The 26,514-nt window shown below is 51.1% G+C and overlaps 2 protein-coding genes across 5 annotated transcripts in view; both read left to right on the top strand.

Annotated features, from left to right (window-relative positions):
- Positions 1 to 26,390, top strand: part of Tagln (transgelin) — a 911,813-nt gene extending 885,423 nt beyond the window's left edge. The window contains exons 2-6 of the mRNA XM_051197337.1: positions 20,680 to 20,723; positions 24,572 to 24,761; positions 24,865 to 25,042; positions 25,394 to 25,496; positions 25,848 to 26,390. Coding sequence (XP_051053294.1) covers positions 24,582 to 24,761; positions 24,865 to 25,042; positions 25,394 to 25,496; positions 25,848 to 25,992 — 606 coding nt within the window. The 5' untranslated portion in view covers positions 20,680 to 20,723; positions 24,572 to 24,581 and the 3' untranslated portion in view covers positions 25,993 to 26,390. The remainder of the gene's footprint in view (positions 1 to 20,679; positions 20,724 to 24,571; positions 24,762 to 24,864; positions 25,043 to 25,393; positions 25,497 to 25,847) is intronic.
- Positions 1,584 to 18,570, top strand: Sidt2 (SID1 transmembrane family member 2). 4 transcript variants are annotated; one of them, XR_007835291.1, is made up of 27 exons: positions 1,585 to 2,103; positions 3,588 to 3,709; positions 3,933 to 4,097; positions 4,184 to 4,229; positions 4,780 to 4,881; positions 4,990 to 5,073; positions 6,774 to 6,873; positions 7,071 to 7,136; positions 8,533 to 8,626; positions 8,941 to 8,993; positions 9,908 to 9,979; positions 10,126 to 10,197; positions 10,381 to 10,443; positions 11,213 to 11,331; positions 11,634 to 11,707; positions 11,797 to 11,863; positions 12,379 to 12,452; positions 12,587 to 12,710; positions 13,133 to 13,250; positions 13,768 to 13,904; positions 14,144 to 14,252; positions 14,452 to 14,528; positions 14,700 to 14,746; positions 14,991 to 15,096; positions 15,539 to 15,649; positions 16,958 to 17,096; positions 17,187 to 18,570. XR_007835291.1 is itself a non-coding variant. In XM_051197326.1 (27 exons), exons 1-27 carry the CDS (start codon positions 1,921 to 1,923, stop codon positions 17,247 to 17,249), a joined length of 2,562 nt encoding a protein of 853 aa, XP_051053283.1. In that variant the 5' UTR covers positions 1,586 to 1,920; the 3' UTR covers positions 17,250 to 18,570. The 4 variants fall into 4 exon arrangements, 2 of the variants coding, with proteins under 2 accessions (XP_051053283.1, XP_051053284.1); XM_051197326.1 differs by having other exon boundaries at positions 1,586 to 2,103; positions 16,983 to 17,096; XM_051197327.1 differs by lacking the exon at positions 10,381 to 10,443 and having other exon boundaries at positions 1,587 to 2,103; positions 16,983 to 17,096.
- Positions 26,391 to 26,514: the final 124 nt, after the last annotated feature.

Below are 26,514 nucleotides of genomic sequence, written 5' to 3'. Positions count from 1 at the left end.
CCCATGCCTCAGCCTCCCAAATAGCTGGAATTTGTTGTTTCTGCTGTGGTCTAGTTCTTCAAGCATGCTGCACTTGAACAGGCCAGCTATAATTCTGCATATTTGCCCACTAATTTGGAAGACTTCTTGGGACATAGTATGTGCTTATTAAATATTGGTAGGAATGAATAAATATTTATAACTGGTCATTGGAAGAATGCTCCTGTAGGAAGACAGTACCAGATGTCCAGACTGGTATATTCTTGCCAGTGGATAGTGCTCTGATGAGGTGGCATTATCCTACATGCTTTCAGCCAGGACATCTGACAGCTTCAGGATTGGCCATATTTTAGACATAATTTGTCTAAAGAAATACATTTAATTGTAGGAAGTTATTTACTTCTGATACTCGGGCCTGAACCTATGGCCTTTTGTGTGTGTTTCTTTATTTGTGTATATATGTGTGTGTCATGTACACTTGTACAGCATGCATGTGGAGGTCTGATGACAACTTGCAGAATCACCATTAAGGGTCCCAGGGATGGAACTTGGGTCATCAGGCAAGCATCCTCTGAACTACCTCATCTACCCATCACACATTAAAATTTTTAAAATTTCATTTATTTTTGGTTTTTCAAGACAGGGTTTCTCTGTGTAACAGTTCTGACTGTTCTGGAACTTCCTTTATACTAGGCTGTCCTCAAATTGTTGCCCACACATTTTGTTAGCATTTATTCCCAGGACACAGTACCTGGAGTGGAATGGCTGGATTAAAGGTATTTAGCTCTCTTAAATCTCTAGAAACACGGTGCTAAAATATTTCATCAAAAAGTTTCTGCTAAGTGACCCTAAAGGTTAGAATCTTTCCGTGGGCTTTGTAAAAACAAAGAGGCCACTCGGTGGTGGCATGTGCCTTTAGTCGGAACACCCAGGAAGCAGAGGCAGGTGGATCTGTTTCAGGACAGCCCCTGTCTCAAAACACCACAAAACAAAACCAGCCTCTACGGAGAAGGGAAATAGCGACAGGTTAGAGGGCATCGTAGGCCTGGCAACAGTGTGGCCCCTGTAGTGGGTGGGGAGGTTCCATTTAGTGGGCAGGTGGTTCTTCAGTTTTTATGAACCAGTGAGAAACAAACAAAAAAAAAAAAAAAAAAAAAAAAAAAAAAGAACGAGGCTGGGGTTAATATTTTTTTGTTTTTGGTGGGGGAGGGCAATTCCTGCTTGAGCAAAGAGAACATCTGTCAACAAGACCCAGCATGCTGTGACTCTTGCCTGTAATGCCAATATTAGGCGATAGAGGCAGGAGAGGATCAGAAGTTCAAGGCCCTTAAGCTTACACAATCGGTTTCAGGCCAGCCAGGACTATGTGAGACCCATTCTCAAAAAATAAAAAAATCGCCGACCACAAAAGCAAGAATCCAACACCTAATGATTCTTAAAAAAAAAAAAAAAAAAAATCACTCCAGACACTCGCAGGGCGGAGAAGGAGGCGGCGACCGCAGCGTGGAAAGCAGTTAGAGGCCGCCTGGCCCTTTAAACCCGCGTCGGTTTCCCTTGACGTCAGCGGGCGGGCGGGCGCAGCCCTGCTGTTTACCGCGGCGCGGCGCCTGGTGGACCAGAGTTCTGCGCCGCGTCCGCCGCCCTTAAAGGGCCCGCGTCCGGGAAGCTTCCGGGCCAGGGCCACCGCCGCCTCCGCTCTCCCGGCGCGAGCGGACGCCGGGTCTCCGGCCGGGCCAGGCCGGGCCGGGCCGGGATTGTGGGTCGCGGTGCCGCCCACGCGAGCTGGGGTCCGCGTGAGGCCCAGGAGCGGCTCCAGGGAGGGGACGCGTCCTATCTCTGGCCGGGGTTAAAGTTCTGGTCCCGGTGAGATGCTGGAAGCTGCTGCGGCAGCCGCAACGCGCCCGGTCGCCGTCCTGTCGCCAACCCCCGCCGCCCCGGGCCATGTTCGCCCGGCGTCTGTCCTTGTGCGCGCTCCTGGTGGTCGCCGTCGAGAGCCACCTGGGGGCTCTGGGGCCCAAGAACGTCTCTCAGAAAGACGCGGAGTTTGAGCGCACCTACGCGGACGACGTCAACAGCGAGCTTCTCAACATCTACACCTTCAATCACACCGTGACCCGCAACCGGGTGAGTGCGGGGCCCCACTGCCACAGGGCGGCTGAGAGGGTGGGTGCCCAGCCCTGCCCTGATGCCACTCCTGCCCTCTCCGCCAGCCTCCAAGCCGCCCTCCCCTTGCCCGGGCCTCGTTTCCCCCAGTTTTTCTTGTAGCTCCAGCTGGGTAGCTTGCGAAGTTCCCTGCCACCAGCTGTGATCCGGACAGGTCTACCCTGCTCCCTACCCTGGCTCCAACCTGGAAGCTGTGTGATGTCGGGGTGAGAGGGAAGCTGGCTTCTACTGGGCTTGTTCAGACAACTCCGGTTGGGGCCAACTTAGAACTGAAAAGCTCTCCTCCAGCAAATTACCGCCACACTCCACAGGGAGGTAAAGGAGGCAGACCTCCTTGCCTCACTCAGAAAGCCAGCTGGCCTTGTACGTTGACGATGACAGAGATAAGGTCCTCCGCAAGCTCAATCAGAGTGGCAGGAGAAAAGGGAGTTTGTTTCAAGCTCAGAACTGTTTGACTTCTTCTTACTCATTTCTCCCCAGTAGTGAAAGTAGAAGGCAGGCATGGGCCCAGGCAGGGTGCAGCCTTGGAGGATGCCTGCTGCCTGGCTGTGTGGCCTCCTGCCTAGCTCTCTTGCTTTCTCTCCAACGCCAGACCCGGATTGATGGGGAAGCAGTGGAGTTTAGAACGAGGCATCTGGAGTTTTTCTTGGGGATGGAGAGGACTTTGGTTTCTGGCAGGCCAGGATCTACCATCAGAATCCATTCCCTGAACTTTGATCTCTTCTTCCTGTCCCGGTATCTAGGGGTCTTCCTAGAAGTGGCTTCTACCCCTTGGGGGAATGCTACCCCTAGATTTGGTTTCAGCAGCCTAGGAACCAGTAACATTCTTGTGATTCATCACTTTCAAACTCTCACTGTCCTGTGTGGCTTCATCCACAGCAAAAGATGGGTTATTTGGAGGGGGAGAATTGAGGTTCCAACATAAATCCACTTCACAGCTTGGCCCTTGGTCAGAAATAGAGATGCAACTTGCATTTCAACACTCTGCACTGTTCCTGTCGGCCCCTCCCTGCAGGGCTCTGGCCTCCAAAGTAGTCCTGGAACCGGAGCTTCTTGCTGGTTTCCTAGTTCACAAAGAGGAAGATTGAGGACATTTCTTGCTCTCCTCTGTCAGTTTGTACACAGGCACGTGCGCATACATGTGTACATGTCCATGTGTGTGCACAGGGACTATCTTGGGACCTCCTAAGGGCTTTTCTGCATACCCTGCAGTTGTCTTTGACCTGCTGCCCCACGAACCCACATCTTCCAAGAGCAATCGAGCTTCCCCGGGCCTCATATCCCTCAGTGCCAGCCCCTTCTAGAGACAGCTTATTGCCACACAAGGAGAAGTATAGTGGTGTCCTGGCTGGTCAGCATGGATAGCACAGGGCATGCAGCCTGTAGAGTCATGTGTTTGAGGGACAGTGGGGCCGAGTTTGAGAGCACTTCCTTGTCATCTGCAGACTGAGGGCGTGCGAGTTTCTGTGAACATCCTGAACAAGCAGAAGGGGGCACCTTTGCTGTTCGTGGTCCGCCAGAAAGAGGCTGTTGTATCCTTCCAGGTGCCCCTAATCCTGCGAGGGCTGTGAGTAGGACCTGGGCATGAAGGGAGGGGCTGCCTAGCCAGGCCTTGTGGGGAACATTGAGAGCCTTTTGTTTCTCCTCCCTGAGCCCAGTGTCATGAGGGCCAACTTGGTCAACCTAGGGCTTGGGAGGTTTGGGGGCATGCTAGAAAGAATTGGAGCCTCATTTCCTTATAGTGCCAGGCTGGCTGGCACTAGTCACACCCTCTCTGTCTTGGACCGTAGGTATCAGCGTAAGTACCTCTACCAAAAAGTTGAACGAACTCTGTGTCAGCCCCCCACCAAGAATGAGTCAGAGGTCCAGTTTTTCTATGTGGATGTGTCCACCCTGTCACCAGTCAACACCACTTACCAGCTCCGAGTCAACAGAGTGGACAATTTTGTACTCAGGTATTGGGTGTAGAGTGAAGGCACCATAAAACCCTAGTCTTCGTCCCACGAGTTGGGAGTGACTAGGGTTCTTCTCTGCTCTATAGGACTGGAGAGCCATTTACCTTCAATACCACTGCAGCCCAGCCCCAGGTAAAATCCCTTGTCAAAAATGGGGATCTCTTAGCTTGGCATGGTGGCACATGCCTAATCTCAGCATTCAAGAGGCAGAGGCAGGTGGATCTCTGAGTTTAAAGCCAGCTTGGTCTACATTGTGAGTTCCAAACCAGCCAGAACTACACAGAAACCCCATAGCAAGATAGCAACAACAACAAAAAGAAAATTGGGGGCAGACTTGGGAGCAGTCTTTGGGATTACTGGGACCAAAGTTAATCCAGTCTCTGTAGAGGGACTCTTGGAGCTCCTATATGAAGAGATGGGCAGGGACAGTGCAGTGATAGGGTCTGGTTGCTATCTTTCCCACTCTGTCTCTCAGGCTCTGTTCTGTGTGCCCAGCTGAGGTGGCAGGAGATTAGAGCTCAGGGTCATGCAGGAGTGGTCAAGGCTCTTCTCCCCAGGTAGCTTTATTGCCTGAACCAAGAAGGTCCTGGCATCTCCTTTGTAGGAGACTGATCCTTTCTTAGAGGAACAAAGAAAGCACCCTTCTGAGATAGCATTCTTCCTGCCCTTCTTGTGTTCTCAGTACTTCAAATATGAGTTTCCTGATGGTGTAGACTCTGTAATTGTCAAAGTGACATCCAAGAAGGCCTTCCCCTGCTCAGTCATCTCCATCCAGGATGTCCTAGTAAGTTGTCTCTCATTTTATCCTCTACCAGAAAGTAATTGGGACATTAGAAAAAGGGACCAGAGCCCAGTTCCATGTCCATCTGCCTCTTTCTTCCTTCTTCTGTAGTGTCCTGTCTATGATCTAGATAACAACGTAGCCTTCATCGGCATGTACCAGACTATGACTAAGAAGGCAGCCATCACTGTGCAGGTAGGAAATGTACATGACCTGAGAGATGGGGCTGGCTGATGAACTGAAGGCGTTCCCACACCCTGCACTTGTCTTTCTACCCATGTCTGCCTTACATGAGGGCTTCGTAAACTTTTCCACTCTGACCTTTGTGCTTGAGAAACTTCTCCATTTATCTATCTATCTATCTATCTATCTATCTATCTATCTATCTATCTATCTATCTATCAGCAAGGGATTTTATTCAGAAGTAATGTTAAAAATACAGGTAAGATCTGCTACAAGAGAACAGCAGAGGGTCACTCGGGAGCAACATTCTTATTGTCAGTGTTGAGGGTGCCACTTTGCGTAAATGTATAGTACACAGTGGCAGAAGCATGTTTAGGGCCATTTTAGATATTGTTGACTTCTTTTTTTTTTTTTTTTAATATTTATTATATCTAGTGTTCTGCTTGCATGTCTGCAGTCCAGAAGAGAGCACCAGATTTCATTACAGATGGTTGGGAGCCACCATGTGGTTGCTGGGAATTGAACCCAAGACCTTTGGAAGAGCAGGCAGTCCCCTTAACTGCTGAGCCATCTCTCCAGCCCTGTTGACTTCTTGTTTAGCAACACATATACTAAAATTGGAACGGGGTCTGGAGAGATGGCTTAGTGGTTAGGAGCACTGGCCACTCTTCCCGAGGACCCAGGTTCAATTCCCAATACCCACATGGCAGCTCACAATTGTCTATAACTGCAATTCCAAGGGATCTGACACCCTCACACCAGTGCACATAAAATAAAATAAATTAGAAATAAATATTAACATGAATTATTCCATATTTTTAAAAAAGAAATTGTTGAAAATCTTATCCTAATCCCAGGTCAAAACTCATCGAGTCCTTTAGCAACACAAAACAGTTTTGTAAACCAAGCACCCTACCTAATACAATCCAGTCCTAGGATGTACTGATTATCCTCACATGCTTGAGATGTGGTGGTAGGAAAATACTAGATGTCTTCTTTTCTGTTACTAAACCATTATGTTTCTACAAGAGCAGAAAACATGGTGTGTCCTGTGAACACACTGCAGTTCAGAGCTTACAGTAGCCCAGCATCCAAGCTCGGTTTCAGACAGTGTACCCTGACTTCATGTGGTGTGATGGCATGGTGCACATGCATGGTACAACGTGCACATGTGTGTTCAGAACCAAAGCTGAGGTGTCGTCACCCGATACAGGGGTGAGTGCTTTTAGAAAAACCTTGGATGCAGGATGCACTTGATTTTGGATAATTTTTGATTGTCACACATTCAGAAGCCTTTTAGTGTTGCTGGATTCTTCGCCACCCCCATATTCCATTTCTGTACGTTCGGGTTCTCTGTTATGTGTGAGTGGAGCCATCTCTTCTTGCTGGTGCCCCAGACAATCTGTGCAGGCCACAAGCTCATTCATTTGTTCACCTGGCTAGAGTGTGGGTACAGATTTTGGCTCCAGCCCTAACTGGATAACAGCAGAATCTCTCCTGTGGGTGTAGCTCAGTAGTAGAGCATCTGCCTGCCATTTGAGAGGCCATGTATTAGACCCTCAACTTCACAGAAACATGAGGGAGGGGGATCTTTGCAAGGATTGAGTAATTTATATATAGGAAGATCTTACAGCATCTGGTCCAAAGTTCAGATTCAGAGAAAAATGGTGGCGATGGTGGTCATTACTGTCTTCGTCCTCCTCCTTCTACAGCGGAAAGACTTCCCCAGTAACAGCTTTTATGTAGTGGTGGTGGTGAAGACTGAGGACCAGGCTTGTGGAGGGTCCTTGCCCTTCTATCCTTTTGTGGAAGGTATGTTTCATGCACTGTCTGGGGATGGGTCATTGGCTTCCTAGGAGACACAAGAGCTACTGTGTAGCTATTGGTGGCTATTGGTGGAGCCAATAAGACATGAGTTTGGGGCCCTAGGCTCTCTGAGGCCATGTTCCACCAACCCTACCTAAGTTCCAAGCAACCATTTCTTTTCCATTTTGATATTTTACTTCCAGATGAACCAGTGGATCAAGGGCATCGTCAGAAAACCCTATCAGTGCTGGTTTCTCAAGCTGTCACATGTAAGTGTGGGTATCTGAGAAAGATAGACAGACCTCCCTGCTTCTTCAGACCCAGGAAAGCATGTGTTCTTTGAATGGAAAGGGTGGCAAGGATCCTCCTACTCAGCAGACACTGAGATGGAAAGGAGTGTTCTGAGCAGGCATCTAGCCAGAGAAATTCAGAAGGTAGATCTGAGTGTAATATGGGATAGGCTCCATGGCCAAAACTGAAGAGTAAGCTCTCATTCACTCCCTGCCACTTAGCAGTGGAATCTCTGACCCCTGTCTGTTGTTGGTTTAGCCAGAATTAGAATATTGGGCCCCTAGTCAGTGCTCAACAATGTCTAATGAGTTTTTAAATGGGATCCTTTCTGAACTAAAGAATATAAGATCGAAATAAGGAACTTGGCACAGTGGCACACCCCTCTTTAATTCCAGCAGTTGGGAGGTAGAGACAGGAAGATCAGCTCAGACTCATCCCTGGTTATGTCATGGGTTCAAAGCTAGTCTGAACATGAGACCTTGTCTCAAAAACCAAAAACAATATAAACAGCAATGAAAACAACTGGGGCTGAACCTGGCGTACACCTTTAATCCCAGCACTCAAGAGGCAGAAGCAGGAGGATCTCTTGAGTTCGAGGCCAGCCTGGTCTGCAGAGCGAGTTCCAGGACTGCCTCCAAAGCTACAGAGAAACCCTGACTTGAAAAACCAAAAACCAAACAAAAAACCCAAACAAACAACTGACTGCTTTTCCAGAGGATCCAAGTAGTAACCCGCAGCACCCACATGGCCACTCACTACTATCTGTAACTCTAGTTCCATGGGATCTGATAAACTCTTTTGGCCTCGATAGGCACCCATGTGATGGTGCACATATACATGCAAGCAAAGTACTCACACATAAAAACAAAAATAACTGCATATTAAAAAAAGCAGTTGCAAACCCAGTAAACACACTAAGTAGAAAATAAGGGATTGTGTTAGAAGGGAGAGCCACCTCTCCGGTGGCTTATTTACTCAGTACTAATTGAGCCCTGTTATATGCTAGAACTACAGCTTTAGGTGGGGGCAAGGAGGGCTCTGTAGGGTCCTGAGAGCTGGTATGAGCAAAGGACAGGTCACTGTGGGAATGTACATCAGAGAAGGCCACCTAGAGGCACCAACCTCTGAGCTATAGTTTGAAGCTTAGGCCAACGTGGAGTTTTTTGAAGTAGGAGAGAACGTTCTAGGAAACAACCTGAGTAGATGGGCTCATGCCAGAATTTGGTTTATTGAGCAATAGCCGGTGTTCATGCTGGCTGGGCATTGCCTTCAGGGAAAGAGGAACCAGATCCCCCGTGGTCCCTGGGCATCCAGAGGCAGCATGGGAAGGGCTGCTGTGTTCTTGTACTCACCTTTTTCTTTCCCTCCCCATAGCTGAGGCCTATGTTGGTGGTATGCTCTTCTGCCTGGGCATATTCCTCTCCTTCTACCTGCTGACTGTACTCCTGGCCTGCTGGGAGAACTGGAGGTGAGGTGTAGCTGCGGGGCTGTTCCTGCTCTAAAGTGGTTGGACAGAGGGCACCGGACAGACAATGTGATGGGAACCCAACTGGCCCAGGGTGGTCTTAAATGTCTTCGGGGTGGGCAAGACGGGACCTTGTTGGGATCTGTGGTCCACAGACTATTTCTTTGTAAACAGGCTCATCCTGTTTACATCCCTTCCCAAGCTGGGGACACCCCATTATTCTCTGGTGTGGGAGAAACCCAGGATTCAGGGGTTATATGGATAGAGAAGATAGAAGGAAGGTTAGGCTAGCTGCAATTGTTCTCGAATTCCTGCAGGCAAAGGAAGAAGACTCTGCTGGTGGCCATAGACCGAGCCTGCCCAGAAAGTGGTATCTCCAGGGAACAGGGGGTGGGTGGATCTGTTGTGGGGAAATGGGGAACAGGGCTGGGGAAGGGAAGGGTCAGAGGAGGGCAGGTTGGTGGCTTCTTCATGTTCAGCCTAGGAGTAACATTTCCTAAGTGGAAACAGGCTGGGGTCTTGGCTCGACCCTCCATAGGTACTCTGGAAACTGTCCTCTGGTTTGTACTGGTAGCCTGTTACACTGCCAGCCTGCCTCAGGCAGTGCAGTGCAGTCTCAGGTGATTAACTTTCCATTCTCTCTCTTTCCTCCGTCACTTCTCTCTGTGCCTTCCCTCCTGCCTGGACCTCTCTCTCAGCTTCTCTCCTTGGTAAGCCCCAGGCGCTGTGGGCAGAGGAGCTGCTGCCCAGGGGAAGGAAGGTGAAACATGAGGCTGTCTAGGGAGGGATTTAGGCACTAGATGTCCTTTTCCTTGGTGGCTTAGATATGTTGTTTCCTTGACCATCTTCTCTCAATTTTTCTTTCTTTCTTCCTTCCTTCCTTCCTTCCTTCCTTTCTTTCTTTCTTTCTTTCTTTCTTTCTTCTTCTTTTTTTTTTTAATTAATACTTCTTTTTAGACAAGATCTCATCCATAGCTCAGGGTAGCCTGAAACTGACTATGTAGTCCAGGTTGGCCCCAAACATGTAGCACTCACCTTGTCTTAGCTTGGCAATGCTAGGATTACAGACATGGGCTAGGATTACAGGCCCAGCTTATTCCCACTTTTAGGACACAGGGTGGCATCTCTGCATGGAGTGATGTGGTTGTTGGGTGGGGTGGGTGTTGGGATCTAAGTTCTCTCTTACTGCTGGCATGGCTGTTCCAGGTTCTCCCTTCCCTTTTTCCCTGGCTCCAGGCTTCCCTTTGCTCACAGGCCTAAGTGGACCTTGACTTCTCATTACAGGTCATCATCGGGTCTTGGCTGATTCCTTTCCTGGCAGTGCCCCTTACGAGGGTTACAACTATGGCTCCTTTGGTATGTGTCAAAGTCAGGACTGTATTTGCCCATGCCCACCGATAGCTTCTGCTGCCCTTGCAGCTACTCAGGGCTCTCTAGGAAAAGATCTGGAGTCTTGTTCTAAGGTCACTCCCACCTGGCTCACCACTTATTCCTGCCTGCAGAAAATGCTTCCGGATCCACTGATGGGCTGGCTGAAAGCACAGGTTCAGGGGACGTCTCTTACGGTTACCAGGGTGAGTGGGCCAGGTAGTGGGTGTGTGCTGCAGGGCTGCTGTTGACTAGGTGAAACTTCCTGGTGGGCGGTTGCCTCTCTGCCAGATGCTGGAACCAGGGAAGGGCTGCTCTTTGGCCCTCTTCTTCCTTTCCTCTTTCCTACTTGGCCTCAGTTCCCCTGTAACTTTCCCTTTCCTTTGAAGGGCACGACCAGTTCAAGCGGCGCCTTCCCTCTGGCCAGATGCGGCAGCTGTGCATTGCCATGGGTAGATGTGGGGAGGGGGTAGGGCTGCCCTGCCAATCACTTCCTGCCAGGATGGTCGGTCAATGGGACTGGCCATCTCTGGGGCCAGAAAGATGCTTAGTGCATGGCTTTCCTATCAAGTGGTACCAGTGCCAGCCCATGTGTCTTCTGAGATAGACAGGCACTGGCTGCCAGTAAGATGTCCTAGTTTGCTGTCTTCTTGCCAGTGTCCTCCCTCCCTGACTTGCTGGCCAAGGGATCCTGGGTCTGGGTCTCACCTTCTGGCCTTTAGGGGCTTTGGCCAGGTGGGGTAACAGGAGGAGGCTTGTGAAGGCAGGAGATGAGGACAGAGGATGGGTGCTATTTCTCACACCCTTTCCTATATACTAGGGCTTTAACTAAGGGTGGCCATGGCATGTCTTCTCAGAACCCAGTAGGACTGGGCACCTTTTAATCTGCATGATTGGCTAAGTTCAGTCCTGTTACTTGTGTCGGGGGTCCACTAGTATCCTAGCCTGGAAAGCCCTAGCTCAGGGACCAGAGCCAGGAGTAGAGCAGGGCTGGGGTCATTCCTGTTCAGTGGCCTCTGGCAGAACTCCCCACTGGTTCCCGCTGAGTTAGGAGTGCATCTCCTCCCAGCATTTGAGCCACCTGCCCTACTGCTCTGAGCCTTGGCCCACAATTCGCCTCTCCCCCATTATTGAATAATTTTGACAGTTGCTTCTGATGGGTGGGGGCAGACCCAGTGTTTGGTCCTACTGGCCCACACCCTTTTTCTTTGCTGTTCCTAGACCGCTCCTTTGACCCAGTGGGTACTCGGCCTCGATTGGACTCCATGAGCTCTGTGGAAGAGGATGACTATGACACGTTGACTGACATTGATTCAGACAAAAATGTTATTCGCACCAAGGTTTGACATACATGGCCTGGCGCTGGTCAGCGGGTTTCTGGAGGAAGGGGCTCTGTGTTGTGGCCACACCCAGCATGTCTCTGTGGCTTGTTAGGGAGATGAAGGGAAAGAGCTGATCTGGGACAGGTAGGATGGGTTCCAGGAGAAGTCAGCGTGACCTCCAGTCCCTTCCAGACTAATTGGGCAAGCCCTCTGGGCCTAACTAGCCACAGAAATGGGGCATCCCAGAATCTTGCTCACTGAATTCTGTCAGGGTTCCCCCAGGTGCTGGTTAAGTGAAGCTCACTCCTGCTTCTCCTCAGCAATACCTCTGTGTGGCTGATCTGGCACGAAAGGACAAACGTGTTTTGCGGAAAAAGTACCAGATTTACTTCTGGTGAGTGGGCTACACAGACAGGGACTCCTGTTACTACGGGGCAGCTCCTTGGGTCTTGCCCACCTTACCACGGCCCTCCCGCCCTTCAGGAACATAGCCACCATTGCGGTCTTCTACGCCCTTCCTGTGGTGCAGCTGGTCATCACCTACCAGACGGTGAGAGGATGAGGGTTGGAGCATTTGTCTGTGATCCTCACCATGCTGAGCCACAGGCAGAGACTGCTGTGAACATAGGTCATAGGTCAAGGGACCAGCTTTCAGATCCCAGTTTTGCTTTTGCTGGGCTTCTGAACAGTTTCTTCATCTGCAGATTGGAGGCAAAGTGAAGCTGGGGTGGGATCTACAAAATAGAGGTCATAGGACTTTGTGAGTGTGATTTCCCTTCCCCTACCCTTACTGTGAAGCAAGAAGTTTTGGGTCACATATATAAAGAGGACAATGGCAGGCATCTGTGCCACCTAAAGAGTGTGCGTGCGCGCGTGCGCGCGCACACACACCACATGCTCATGCACACACTTAGTCTCTTAAAGGAACAGCAGCCTGGGTACTGTGTACATTCATGTCAGTCTGGCTGGTACTGCTCTTGACTTGCCAGTTGAACCCAGGGGTGTGGCACGGGCTCCTTGCTGAGTGGCATGTTAATAAATAGCTTTGCACTCCTGCCCCCATAGGTGGTGAATGTCACAGGGAACCAGGACATCTGCTACTACAACTTCCTCTGTGCCCACCCACTGGGCAACCTCAGGTGGGGATTTGCTGGCCTAGGGGTGAGTAGGGTAGGCAGCAGTGAGCAGAGCAGGATGGGGCTTTGTGAAGCCTGCTGGCAAAAGAAAGGGAAGGGCCTGAGTATAAGCTAAGTACCTATCTTGTGCCTTCCAGCGCCTTCAACAACATCCTCAGCAACCTGGGGTACATCCTGCTGGGGCTGCTCTTCCTACTCATCATTCTGCAGCGAGAGATCAATCACAACCGGGCCCTGATGCGGAATGACCTCTACGCTCTGGTAAGCCAGCCGCTATCCACCAAGGCCTCCCCACCTGGCAAGCTGACTTTGTCTAATCCAACTGTGCTCTATCTATCCTGACCCTGTCATGCCCTATTCTGCTCTACCTTGCCCAAGTCTGCCCTGCCCTGCCCTGCCCTGCCCAAGTCTGCCCTGCCTAGGACTGCCTGCCTTGCTCGGCCTTGTTGGGTTCTCTCCTGCACACATTTCTTCTACTCTTCCTTGCCTTCTGCTCTACCCTACACTCTTGCCCTGCTCTCCTTACCCCTTCCCTGCTCAGCTGTTTTACCCTGCCCTACTTTATTCTGCCCTGTCTTGCTACTACCCACTCACTACATAGCCCAGGCCTTTTTCTCCTCTCTTCCCCTCAGGACCCTTCTCTTCCCACCTCACTTTTATTTTCCTTCTCTTTCTGCCTGTAGGAGTGTGGGATCCCCAAACACTTTGGTTTGTTCTATGCCATGGGCACAGCGCTGATGATGGAGGGGCTGCTGAGTGCCTGTTACCACGTCTGCCCCAACTATACCAACTTCCAGTTTGGTGAGTGCTGTCTCCTTGTCTGGTTGAACCTCTACCATCCCAGGACACCAACCTTGGAGGCTGGCCTCTGAGTGCAGCTTCCCATACTAGAAGATGGTCAGGTAAACCAGGCAGTGGTGGTGCACACCTTTTATCTGCGATCTCTATGAGTTCAAGGCCAGCCTGATCTATGGAGTGAGTTCCAGGACAGTCAGGGCTACACAGAGAGAACCTGTTTTGAAAAAACAACAAAAAAGAAGATGGCCGTCTGTCCTGCCTCCTTTCCAGTCATTCCTACAGAAACTGAAAAGACAAAACCCTCAGGAAACACTTCCTAACTTCAGGGTGTTCAAATAAGTTGTCCTTAACCTCAGAGCAACAGACTGGCAAAAAGGGTGTGATTCAGGGGCAGTTAAGGGGCTAAAGCGTTGACCCTCCAACTTGCTCATGACATTTCAAGGCACTCTTTGGTTGTCCGGGCTGGGAATTCTGTGTGGAGTCCCTGTGGGTGTCTCTAGCTCACACTGTTTCTACCCAGACACATCATTCATGTATATGATTGCCGGCCTCTGCATGCTGAAGCTCTACCAGAAGCGGCACCCAGATATCAACGCCAGTGCCTACAGTGCATATGCCTGCTTGGCCATTGTCATCTTCTTCTCCGTTCTGGGCGTGGTGAGGGTGTACTCTACTCTGCACATCCCGTGGGAAAGGCACATGCATGCACATGGGGGTACACTCGTCCTGTCCTCCACTGCTGGAGAGGTCCTGCTTCTTCTCTAACGGGCCATCCTGGGCCCCTAAATTATTGCAGCCTAACCAAACAGCCTGTCTAGTAAGATTGCAGACAAAGGAGGGCATGGGAACAGCTACCGTCAGTGCCCCCTCACCCCACATTGGGGGCTTCCCCACAGGTTTTTGGCAAAGGGAACACAGCCTTCTGGATCGTCTTCTCGGTCATCCATATCATTTCCACCCTGCTCCTCAGCACACAGCTCTACTACATGGGCCGTTGGAAGTTGGGTAAAGTCATGCCCAGGGCAGGGTATATGAGGGTGTGGGGGACCTTGGGCATCTGGACACACAAGGGACTTTTGATTTGTTGGGCTGGGCTGGAGGAGTGAGTGGGTGGGAATTGAGAGGACTCCCTGACAATGCTGTGCTGTGAAGTACCTGGTTCCTCTCAACCGTGCCATGTCAATGCCACACCTTCTCATTGCAGACTCTGGCATCTTCCGCCGCATCCTCCACGTGCTCTACACAGACTGCATCCGGCAGTGCAGCGGGCCTCTTTATACGGTACCTGCCCAGCTCCCTAACCCCTTCCTCCTCTGACTCCCTCCTCCCTGTGGGATCAAGGTGTGTCAGAGAACACAGGGTAGTGTGGGGATAGGCTGACCTGAGCCTTCTGCCACTTGTCCCCCTGTCTCTCTTACCCCTCTCAGTCCCTGTGTCTCTGCTTCCCTTCAGGACCGCATGGTACTTCTGGTCATGGGCAACATTATCAACTGGTCTCTGTGAGTGTGGCCATTGGTTGTGGAGTCAGCTGGGGACACAGTCAGCCACAAGCTGATTTAGGGGACTAGAGACAATTTTGAAGTGTTGAACATAAAGAATGGGGACCAAACAGAGGTGTTAGCCCCTGGGTTTCTAGAACTTTCTGTGAGCCTCCAAACACAGTCCAATATAATGATGAGCCATGGTGGGGCGTGGGCAGAGATGAGGCCCTTCCTCCTCCCCCTGACTCACCCCTCATTTCAGGGCTGCATATGGACTTATCATGCGCCCCAATGACTTTGCCTCCTACTTGCTGGCAATTGGCATCTGCAACCTACTGCTGTATTTCGCCTTCTACATCATTATGAAGGTGAATGGGAAGGGCTGAACAGCTTCAGTCACAGAGACAGTGGGGCACCGAGAGGAGGGAACTGTTCTGTTCTTGTATCTATGACAGTGAGGTTTGAGGGGTGACTTGAATCTCTTGCATGTACCCCTGGGAGCCAACCGCTAAGCAAGTGCTCTGCCACCAAGCCATGTCCTAGTCTGATTCACTGAACCTGTGATAGACCAGGCCTCTGAGGACTGGTTCCCCCCCCCCCAATGGCCTTCCATGTTGTACAGTATGACGGATTGCCTGCATAGTGCCTTTGTTGGCCCAGGGATCTAAATTAAATAGTGGGTAAAGACACAAGGGTGCCTGCATGAGATTTGGTTGAGTTCAGTGGTTGGGCCCTGTAAATTTGGGAGGGACCCGAGTAAGAACATGAAGGTGGGCAGTGGCCTGGCTGATGGCCGCATGTTCTCCCTAGCTCCGCAGTGGAGAGAGGATCAAGCTTATCCCCCTACTCTGCATCATCTGCACCTCTGTGGTCTGGGGCTTTGCGCTTTTCTTCTTCTTCCAAGGACTCAGCACATGGCAGGTGAGTAGTCACCTCCAGGCTTGTAGCAAGCCAACCCATAGCAAGTTCTCCACCTGGGACCAGGCTTTTCCTAGTGATGTCTCACTAAAATCTTCTGATCAGCATGGAAATCTAGTCTTGTTACCTCAAATGCAACTGAGTGTCAGAGACACCAAGCGATGTCCCCCACAGCATAGAGCTAGTGTGTGGCAGATGTGGTTTACAGGCAGGCATGCTCATTTTCTTATTACCTCAGAGGACACCTGGTGTACATCAGGCTATAAATCTGTGATAGAAATGAATATGCCATGCCAGGTGGTGGTAGCATGTGTCTTTAATCCGAGCACTCAGGAGGCAGAGGCAGGTGGATCTCTGTGAGTTTGAGGCCAGCCTGGTCTACAGAGGACAGCTAGGGCCACATAGAGAAACCTTATCTAGAAAAACAAAATAGGAACATAATATGACCTCTGCCTACACAGCATTGAATTCATAGTCTAGTTCAAAAGAGACACTGGTAGCTCATGTCTGGTTTTTTTGTTTAAAGCCAAGGATCAAAACTTTGTCTTTGCACAGGCTGAGTACATGCTCTGACACTAACCCACACACCCCCATATCTAGTTCATGTTGAAATGAAAGACAAAAGCAAGTCAAGTTAGCAGAGTGTGCAGGAGAGAGAAGGGTGAGGCTTCTGAGTTAGGAGACCTGGGAGAGCTTTCTGGAGGAAGCAGGCTCTGTTCCTGGCCATAGTCTCATGGATAAAGCTGTGTAACTCAGCCACTGTCACCTGAGCAATCACACAGAGGTTAGAATGACCAAGGCAACTTTGATGTGCAAGCACACACTGATTTGGGAGCTTGGCAAAGACCGGTGCACTCCATGGGGTCAGACTTGTCTTGGTCTGTGTCCTCAGCACAGGCTGTTCAGACATAGGGTCAGAAAATGTTTGTGGCATAGAGGTGTGGGTAGAGTAGAGAGGATCTGGAGTGTCAGCCATGGCCACTGTTGTCTGGGAACAGCGCATGGCCTGCTATAGTACTTGGGGCAAAACCACCCTGAGGTCATTTGAGAGCAAGGCCAAGCCCCAGCAGGCAGTGAGCTGGGGCTTTCTGAGTAGAAGCCGTGTGATGATCCCAGCCGTCTGCCCATGGCTATAAAGAGAAGGTGTACTGAAGGGACGAGAAGTTTATTTGAGAAAAGCCATTGTTAGCCATGGAGGGTGAGAGTGAGGCCTGAGCCAGAGCAGGGTGCTTCTTGCTAGGGATGGGGGTGGTGGCATGGAGTGGGTCAGAGGTGGGTTTGGACCTGGCCTCGCCAGAGCAGAGTCAGTAGGCTGCTGGCCCTGTCCCTCTGCCAGAAAACCCCCGCAGAGTCCAGGGAACACAACCGTGACTGTATCCTGCTTGACTTCTTTGATGACCACGACATCTGGCACTTCCTGTCCTCCATTGCCATGTTTGGGTCCTTCCTGGTATGTGTGAAGTACCTGGCCTGAGGGCAGAGGGGGTGGTAGAGTAGACTGCTCTTCCTTTCCTGTGCCTGACCCTCTGTCCACCTTTAGGTTTTGCTGACATTGGATGACGACTTGGACACAGTACAGCGGGACAAGATCTATGTCTTCTAGCAGCATCCTAGGATCCAGGCTTCACCTCATGGGGGCCCCAAGCGCCTCTGCATCACCTGCCAGGTGCCACCATAGCACCAAGGGTGTGAGTCCCGGCTCTGCTGGCCAGTGTTGGATGGCGTGGCAGGACTTGGAGATTCCAGCCCAGGCCTGACTCAGGACAGTTGCTGGTGGCATCGAGCCTTGCAGTTGCCTCTGCTGTGGAAGAGGCCTGCTCTCCATTCCTCAAACACTGGCCAAATTGCTGCTTTCTTCTCAGTGTTGGGTCCTCCCGAGGACCCTTGTCCATCCATCTGTCTCGTCTATCCACTGGCTCTCCATTTGTCCCTTTGGAGAAGGAAGGTGGGAGGGCAATGCCCTGTCCCATTTCATGCCTTTCATTCTCCCTCTCAACGTAGGACCCCCAGCCTGCCCTTGCTCTCATGCTCTGCTCTAGAACCCTGGTCTGGTGCCCGATTCTCTGTCCAGCACCAGGACCCCAATTCTCTCTGGGTCTACAGCTGGCTGCTATCACTGCCCACTCTGGCCTGCCAGGATGGATGCAGGTAGGAGACTTTGGGGGCTGGCCAACTGGTGCCAGGTTAATGGTGCTAAGGGCTGCAAGGGCCTAGGTACGACCTTCCTCCCTCTGCCCTGTGCTTGGAGCTGGCTCTTGAGCAGTGAGTCAGTCCAGTTGGAGTCTGATCTGGGGGCTGAACTCAGAGGTCACTTCCTCATCCCACCAGCCACCAGAATGATGCCAGCACCAGGGTTGGTGGGAAGTGGCAACTCACTGTCCCCTTGCACACCCACAGTCCTGCCAAGCCCCAGCTGGGGATCTCTCAGTGCCATTGACACTGCCCAAGAATGTCAGAGGCCATGGAGGAATGGTGCCAAGCACACAGCCCCTTTTGCCTCTTTCACGGGAGCAGGAGCCCCAGTGCCTGCTTTAGAAAGGGAGGGACATGCCAGGTCCCTGTTTGTCCCTGGCCCTGCCTCACTATAGGACTCAGGGCTGGCTTCTGAGTTTCCGTCCAGTATTTAGCCAAGTTCTGTGTTAGTCACATGGGCCTAAGAGCCTTGGTGTTTACATGGAGTCACCCAGCTCTGGGCCCTGGCCACTCTGGTCCTTGGCTCCGTTTCACTCCACCAAGTCCATTCCGGATGCCAAGGGGTTGGGGTCCTGGAATGTATTTCATTCTGTCCACCATGTTTTTATAGCTCTGGCTGGGAAAGAGGCAGGTCTGGGTCTTTGTTTCATAGCTCTGTCCTGTGTCTCCATGCTATGGTTGCAATTCTGTTTCTATGAATGAGTACATTCAATAAAGACAACCAGACCTGACATCTGGGCTCTTATTCTTTTGTTGGGGTGGTGCAGGAGCCTCCCTGTCCCATTTCTTCTGGCTTCCCCCTCTCCTTTCTGTGCATGGCTGCATTGGAAACTGCAGTTCCTGGATCCCACCAAAGCATTCCTCATCGTCAGGCCACCTGTTAATTCTGTAAACACTTTACTCTGCACCAAGCACTGTGCTGACAGAAGTGAGATACTGAAGATGTGTCTGTGTCTTCTCCCCTGGGACAGCACCCTTCATCTGGCAGGCACACAGCACCTGCCTCTCCCACCAGGTGGAGGCCAATATCCCTTCCAATCAGCTGAGCAGGAAGACAGGTGGATATCCAGGTCATGCCCATAAATGCACCTGAAGAGGGCAGAGAGCGTGCAGACCAAGGTTTTCAAGGCTGTTCAGACTGGGTGGTGGTGGTGGTGGTGGTGGTGGTGGTGGTGGTGGTGGTGGTGTACATCATTAATCCCAGCACTTGGGGATAGAGGCAGATGAACTCTGAATTTGAGGCCAGCCTGGTGAACAGGCACAGCTACGTAGAGAAACCCTCTCTCAAAAGAAAACAAAACGGTTATTCAGAACTGACCGTGTGGGTGGCAAGCAGGACCCAAGATTTCAGCAAGAGAGGATGTGATTTTGAGATCCTGTCTGGTGAATTCAGAATATAACCAGTGTCCGGGAGTTCAAGTGTGGTCTTCTCTAGGTGATCTCCAGCTTACTGTTTATGGTTCTCCCTTCAGATGCCACTAGGGGGTGCTGTAGCTCTATGCACCATGGTACCAAGCTACTAGCTTGTTAGCCAGGTAGGCTGTAGTAGGTGAAGTTTCTGAGGTTGAACCTCCCCTGCCAGCTGACAGTCCTGGGGGAGGCTGACCCTGCCTAAGGATCGTTACCCCTCCCCTATCTTCCTCTCTATCCCTTTCTTGAAATTTCCAGAATTGGGGGCGGAACACAGAGTCTCCGCTAAAGCCTTACCTTTAAAAAAAAAAAAAAATACATGTATTTATGGAATGTGTGTGTCTGTGTGTGGCATTGCATATATATGCAGGTCAGAGGAGAGTTGGTTCTCTGTTCCCACTATGTGGGTTATGGGACTTGAACTCAAGTCATCAGGCTTGACAGGAAGTAAGTATCTTTAACCACTGAGCCCCAGGCTCACCATTCTTCCCTGTGGCTTCTCAAGACTGCTGTAGCTAGGTACAAGCAAGATGTGAATGAGTGTCCTTTCTGGGATGATAGAATCTGCCAAGATAGGGCCTGTTTTGAGGGGAGGGAGGGAATGACCCTGCTTTTTCTAGTCCTCTTACCCTAGTATCTCCATGGCCTCAAACACCCTATTTTGTCACTGCCCTGGATGGGGCCAGGGTTGACTTGCTGCTGAGCTATCAAATCCCACCCCCTAATCTAACTGGGGGCTCCCTCCACCCTGAGCAGGGAGTGATATTCTCTCCGGCTCCCACACCAGTGGACAGGAGTACCTAGGTTCTGCCACTCAGTGGCTTTGGGAAGACCACTCTGAACCTCAGTTTCCCCAACTGTCAAATAGGGTAGTAACTCCAACCTGGAGTGTGAAGGAAGGCATTTGTATACTGCCTGGCATTCCAACAATCTGCAGTCAAAACTAGTTTCCACACCAACTGGAGTTTAAGGCCCTGGAAGAGGGTAGCTTTGTCTCCCGTAAGTTTAGGGGAACCCTTGCCCCCTAGGATATTTCTCTGTGGGGCCAGACTCCTTAGAGCACCTCTTCCTTTCACTCTGATTGGACAGAGCTAAGAGCAGACCCAAGTCGGGGTAGCAAGGAAGGCTTTCAGGGTCCTGCCCATAAAAGGCTTTTCCCTCCACCCTCAGCACCGCCCCGCCCCAGCGCGCAGCATCTCCAAAGCATGCAGAGAATGTCTCCCGCTGCCCCCGGCAGACTGCTCCAACTTGGTGTCTTTCCCCAAATATGGAGCCTGTGTGGAGTGAGTGGGGCGGCCGGGGGTGGGGAGCCCAGTGGGCTTCCTTAGGTAGGAGGGGCGCTAGCGGGCCGCTGAGAGGTGACATCATTGCCTTGGCGTCCTTTAAACCCCTCACCCAGCCGGCTCCCCAGCCCGTCTGCTCCAGCCGAGACACTGACACTACTCTTCTTCAAGCCCAGGAAGGACCAAGCCTTGTAAGTGCCTTCGAGTGACAGGAGCAACAGGGCGTGTGTGTCATCAGACAGGGCTGGGGTCTCAGACAGCTGGGACTACCCTAGTCTCCTCTAGCTTGCTGGGTGGAATTGGGTCCCCAGAGTCCCTTATCTGTTTTAAACTACTCAAAAAGTCTGGCTAATATGCCCAGGATGACTTTGGAGGTGGGAGTCAATGGGGGAATTGCTGGGGTGAGAGGGAGGCTCTTCTTTCAGCACCTGGGCTGTCTCCATCTCAGGATGGCCAAGAAGGTGAGTTTACTTGTTCTGGAGAGCAGTGACCCACTGCTGGTTCCCAGGACTTGTGCAACCTAGAGAAGCCAGAAGATAGCCCCTGAAATGGTGGAGGGCTGGAGAGTTTGCTTATTTGTTGCAGTGCTAGGGATTAAATCTAGGGTACCATGCCTGCCAGACATGCACTCTACCACTGAGCGACAGCCCTAACCTCACAGAAGCTAAATGCTTCAGAGGAGACTTTCCCATGGGCAGCTCTGTCCACTGTGGGCAGAGGGGTGACATGTGGAGGGGCTTTGGAGGTCTGTCTGGGCAGGCCTGGGGCCCCTGGCCTTTCCAAAGGGCCTTCGAGGTTCTGCTTGGGGCTATTAAAAGGGTGGCGTGAGATGTTGCCACATCTATGCAGTAGGACTGCTCCTCTGGGTCCCTGGAGTTTAGGTGTGCCCTCAGGGACTCAGAGATGCTCACTCTTACTGCTGTTTTGTAGTGATGAGGGTTGGGGTACTGCAGTCAGATATACCCCTGGTTCTGCTTGTTCTTCTGGATGCCTAGTTGGAGGCCCCTTTCTACTGCCTTCCCTCCCCATTTGCCTGCCAGAGAGAAAGAAGGACTAGCAGGAGCCATGGCCACAGACATCTAAGGTGAGCACCATGCAGGTGTTCTGTATTGTAGCCTGTGTCTAGACATACACTGGTGGGCTGCCAAACCAGCGTCTTCCTATCCTTCTTTCCCCAGTGCCTCCTAGAGGAGAACTTGAAGGAATTTCCCCACCCCCCTCTTTAGTGTTTTTTAGTTAGTGTACAAAGTAATGGGTTTTATTATGGCATTTGCGTGCACACACGCACACGAGCGCACGCGCGCTCACACACACACACACACACACACACACACACACACACACACACACCCACACACACGCCGTTGTATTTTATTCTTATTTGCTTTCATGTCCTCACCTGGCTTCTTCTCCTCAAAGAGACTTCTTGGAACTTTCTACTTCAGACTTTCCAACAGGAGAGACAAGGAAGAAGGGCAGTGAGGGGTAGGATTGAGTGGGGGGCACACGTAATCCTGGGATTCCTAAACCCAAACTTACAGATGTCAGGGCTGTAGTAGTGTGTACTCTTGTTGCTAGGGCTTGTTCTTAGACCTACAGTTTATACTGTCTGTTCAGAACTCCCTGGGGACATGAAAGTGCATGTAGGGATACTCGTCTCCCATGCTTTCCTCTAGTGCCCAGCCTGTGTAGGTGGCAGGTGAAAGAAAATACAAGCAGGGTAGGGAATGGATGGAAATGGTCAGGCGCTTGTACCTGGCTGGGATGGGGCAATGGGAGAGATGCTGAGTGGAGGACTGGAGAGGGAGTGCTGTGGGCACCTGACTCCCTTTGCTTTGTGGCTTTTGTGGTTCTTTGTTCCAGCAGTTCCTGGAGAGGAGCAGGACACACAGTGGGCATGGGAGGGACATAGCTGTTTACAACTTCCCAACAGAAACCAGGCCTTTAAGTTCTCCAGCCCCAGGTGGAAGACAATGCTCAGAAACTTCATCTCAGGGAAGTGGGTTGCCTCTGGCTGGGTGCTTATATGAGGTCTTCTGGTTTTTCTTTTTTCTCTCAAACTTCAGAGATGATGGGCTTCAGAGAATGGGATAGGGAGTGGGGAGCACACCAGTCTACTGTGTAAACTCACTGGTTAAAGCCCACCCACCATCTCCAAGAGGTCTGTGAAGCTGCAAGCAGTGTGTGATGTAGTTCACAGACGGCATCTTCCAGCTCTCTGAGTAAACTGTTAGCCCCACTTCACAACCAGGGAGCTCCTAACTTAGAAGGGGAAAGGACAGTGAGATGCAAGATGTCCAGAGTTAGACACTGCTCCCCAACACCTCCGGGGGAAAGGGTATTGGCTTTCATGGGAAGGAGGAGGGAGGCTGACCAACTGCCTGTGTTCTTACCATTTTCCTTCCAGCCTGTCCTCTCTGAAGCCAGGGGTTGGCTTGGAAAGCTTTCAGACACTGTAATGTATGGCCTCCCACTTAGGGTGTCCCCTGTTGACAGGGTCTGGCTCCAGCCCTGAGTGTATCTGTCCAGGGACCTGCCTGCCTGCTCCGCCCCTGCAGCCTTCCTCCTTCTCCATGTCTGGGTCTTCTGAATGCTGTCAGGCTTAGGTCTTTGGGGCAGCAGCTGACACACAGGGCAGGCTTCCCATGCTCTGGCTGACAGACTCTTGGCCCTGGGATATCCCAGGAGTATTCTGACCGCAGGATTCTGACTGGTTCCTCTAACTGCAACAGCCAGAGCTGGCTGACATGGGCACATCAATGCTCTTTCATTTGGGTCTCCTTGAGAATGCAGCTGCTTTGTGAGAACCCCTGGACTTGGGTGGCTTTACCAGGTTGTTTTATCACTGCATCATGGGGGATGAACTTTGCTCTTCCAGCTTCTGGGTCAGAGGGTAAAGACTTGGTGGCAACTGATAGCTAGACAAAGATACCTGCTGGCTTAATTTTGGGGAGGGGGACGACAATGTGGCTTCTGGAAGGCCTCCCTAGTGCCTTTCTGTAGTCTTGGCAAAGAATGCTTTAGCAGGCAGACCAGGTGATGTGGGGTTTTCGTTTCAGCTACTCCAAAGGCTAAAGTAGGAGTATTCCAAATTCAAGGTCAGCCTGCTGGGCTAAGTAAGACATTGCCTCAGAACTATGAAACAAGCCTGACATTCGTGGCACATGCCTTTAATCCTAGCACTCAGGAGGCAGAGGCAGGCAGACTGCGGTGAGTTCAAAGCCAGCCTGGTCTATAGAGTTCCAGAACAGCTGGAGCTACACAGTCAAACCCTGTTTTGAGAAAAAAAAGAAAAACAAACCAAAATCCCAAAAAACAAAACTATAAAACAAAAGAGAAGGCGGAGGACAAAGCTTAGCAGTGCAGACCTCCCTCTCGTATGTTAAGTCCTGGTTTCCACCCTGTACTGAACAAAGAAGAAAGCAAAGAGCAAAGTGGGGAAAGGAAAAGGGAAGGCTGGCTCTAGGCCAGGGGTTGTTAAAATAGTCTATAGGCCAAATGCAGCCTGCTGTCTGTTTTTATAAACAAAATTTTATTGGCACACACTGGTTATATATTATCTAGGCTGTTCTCGGACAAAAGTAGAGGCCATCTGGCCTGCAAAGTCTAACATATCTATTCTCTGGTCTTGTACATAAAAAGTTGACAGATTGCTGGGAGGTGGTGGCGCATGCCTTTAATCCCAGCACTTAGGAGGCAGAGGCAGTCGGATCTCTGAGTTCAAAGGCAGCCTGTTCTACAAAGCAAGTTTCAGAACAGCCAGAACCACACAGAGAAACTGTCTTGATAAAGAAAAAACAAAGTTGAAAGACCCTTGCTGTATGTAGCATGCTAAATATCAAATATCCCCCCCCCTTTTTTTTCTTGAGGTTCACATTCAGAGAGGCCTTTGTAGTGAGTGGATGAATTTGGTCTAGCTAGGTAGTGCAATGGTTTAGGGTGGTTGGGAACCCCTCATGGAGCTAAAGGCCTGCTTAGCCCAAGTGAAGTCAAGCTATTCCCTGACCCTTTGTTCTCCCTTCTCTACAATCTGCTTTAGCTGTCTCAACATGGCCAACAAGGGTCCATCCTATGGCATGAGCCGTGAAGTGCAGTCCAAAATTGAGAAGAAGTATGATGATGAGTTGGAGGAGCGACTAGTGGAATGGATTGTAATGCAGTTAGGCCCTGATGTGGGCCGCCCAGATCGTGGGCGTCTGGGCTTCCAGGTGTGGCTGAAGAATGGCGTGGTGAGTTGCACCCTGTGAAGGGGGTCTTGGGATTTGTGTGCCACCCTGCACGCTGTGGCAGATCCCCTGAGCTGACTGTCCAGCTGTGTTCTGTGCCTGGCAGATTCTGAGCAAGCTGGTGAACAGCCTGTATCCTGAAGGATCCAAGCCAGTGAAGGTACCCGAGAATCCACCTTCCATGGTCTTCAAGCAGATGGAGCAGGTGGCTCAATTTTTGAAGGCAGCTGAGGACTATGGAGTCACGAAGACTGACATGTTCCAGACTGTTGACCTCTTTGAAGGTACAGAGGGAAAACAGCTGGAAACAGTGGGGAACAAGAATCTCAGGCAGGGAGAGGGAATATCAAAAGATGCCACAACCAGGGTATTTCAAGAGAGCACATAACGGGGACCAGCTTGGTGGTATAGCATTTTCCTAGTATGCACAAGGGCCTGTGCTGGATCCCAGACCTGTACACATTAAAAAAACATACCACACCACCACACTCACAAGGGTTTAGTGTAGGATCTCCGGAAGCCTCTTTTGATTTGGGGACACTTGCTCTTGGTTTGACCATTTTCGAGTCAGCAGCAGATCTTGCCTATATGGTTGTGAGGTCCTAAAGTTGGTTCCCTGGTCACTCTTCTCATAGGCAAAGACATGGCAGCAGTGCAGAGGACTCTAATGGCTTTGGGCAGCTTGGCTGTGACCAAGAATGATGGACACTACCGTGGAGATCCCAACTGGTTTATGAAGTATGTGGCCATTGGGTCCCTGATCCTAAGCTTTGGTCTCTTTGTGAGGTGAGGGGGGGTGTCTTGGGCTGGTCAGCCATGGTAAAGATCAGGCACAGCAGAGCAGGACAGTCCCAAGTAAGGACTGGATGTGGGGTGGGGTGGGGATGGGGGGGAGGGGACGGGTGGGTGGGTGGTTGGTGGCAGGTGGGAGGTCTTCTAGACTCTCGCCTTGGGACCAGCCAAACTCAGCAAAGAAAGAGAAGACAAACAGAAAAAGAATGGAGCTCAACAAGGAAGCAACAGGGATCAGAAGGGAGTTGGAGAACACTTAAGTTCTACAAAGTCTGATTCTGGTTCCTCTTCTTCTAGGAAAGCCCAAGAGCATAAGAGGGAGTTCACAGAGAGTCAACTGCAGGAGGGGAAGCACGTCATTGGCCTTCAGATGGGCAGCAACAGAGGAGCCTCACAGGCTGGCATGACAGGCTATGGACGACCCCGGCAGATCATCAGTTAGAAGGGGAAGGCCAGCCTGAACTTGCCTTTCCCAGATACCTGGCTGCAGCATCCTTAGCCTCACCACGCCTATGTAGGTTCTTAGCCCTGACAGCTTTGAGGCTGTCACTGGGCAAAGATGACTGCACATGGGCAGCCCCCACCTGTCCCCAGCCTCAGCCCAGCTTCTTACCCCAGAGCCACCGCCCCCGGCCTGTTCCCAGCTGCACCCCCACCTCTACTGTCTCTCCCATCCTGGAGTAAGCAGGGAGAAGCGGGCTAGGTAGCCTGGGTGCTGGCCAGCCCACTGTCCTTGGTAGCAAATGCCCTTTGAAGGAGACCCAGCCCAGCCTCCATCTTTTCCTGGAATATTTTTTGGGTTGAAATTCAAAAAGGAAAAAAAAAAATATATACATACATATATATATATATATACATATACATCCATCTTTTCTCAGGCCTGGCTGGCAGTTTGATTCCTTTAGTCAATTCTGTTACTATTCCAGGAAACTTGAGCGGGGGGAGGGGGTGGGGGAGAGGGGAG

Source organism: Phodopus roborovskii, unplaced genomic scaffold (genome assembly GCF_943737965.1).
Source record: "Phodopus roborovskii unplaced genomic scaffold, PHOROB, whole genome shotgun sequence".
In the NCBI taxonomy this organism is placed as follows: Eukaryota; Metazoa; Chordata; class Mammalia; order Rodentia; family Cricetidae; genus Phodopus; species Phodopus roborovskii.
This window is presented reverse-complemented; position numbering and strand designations above follow the sequence as displayed.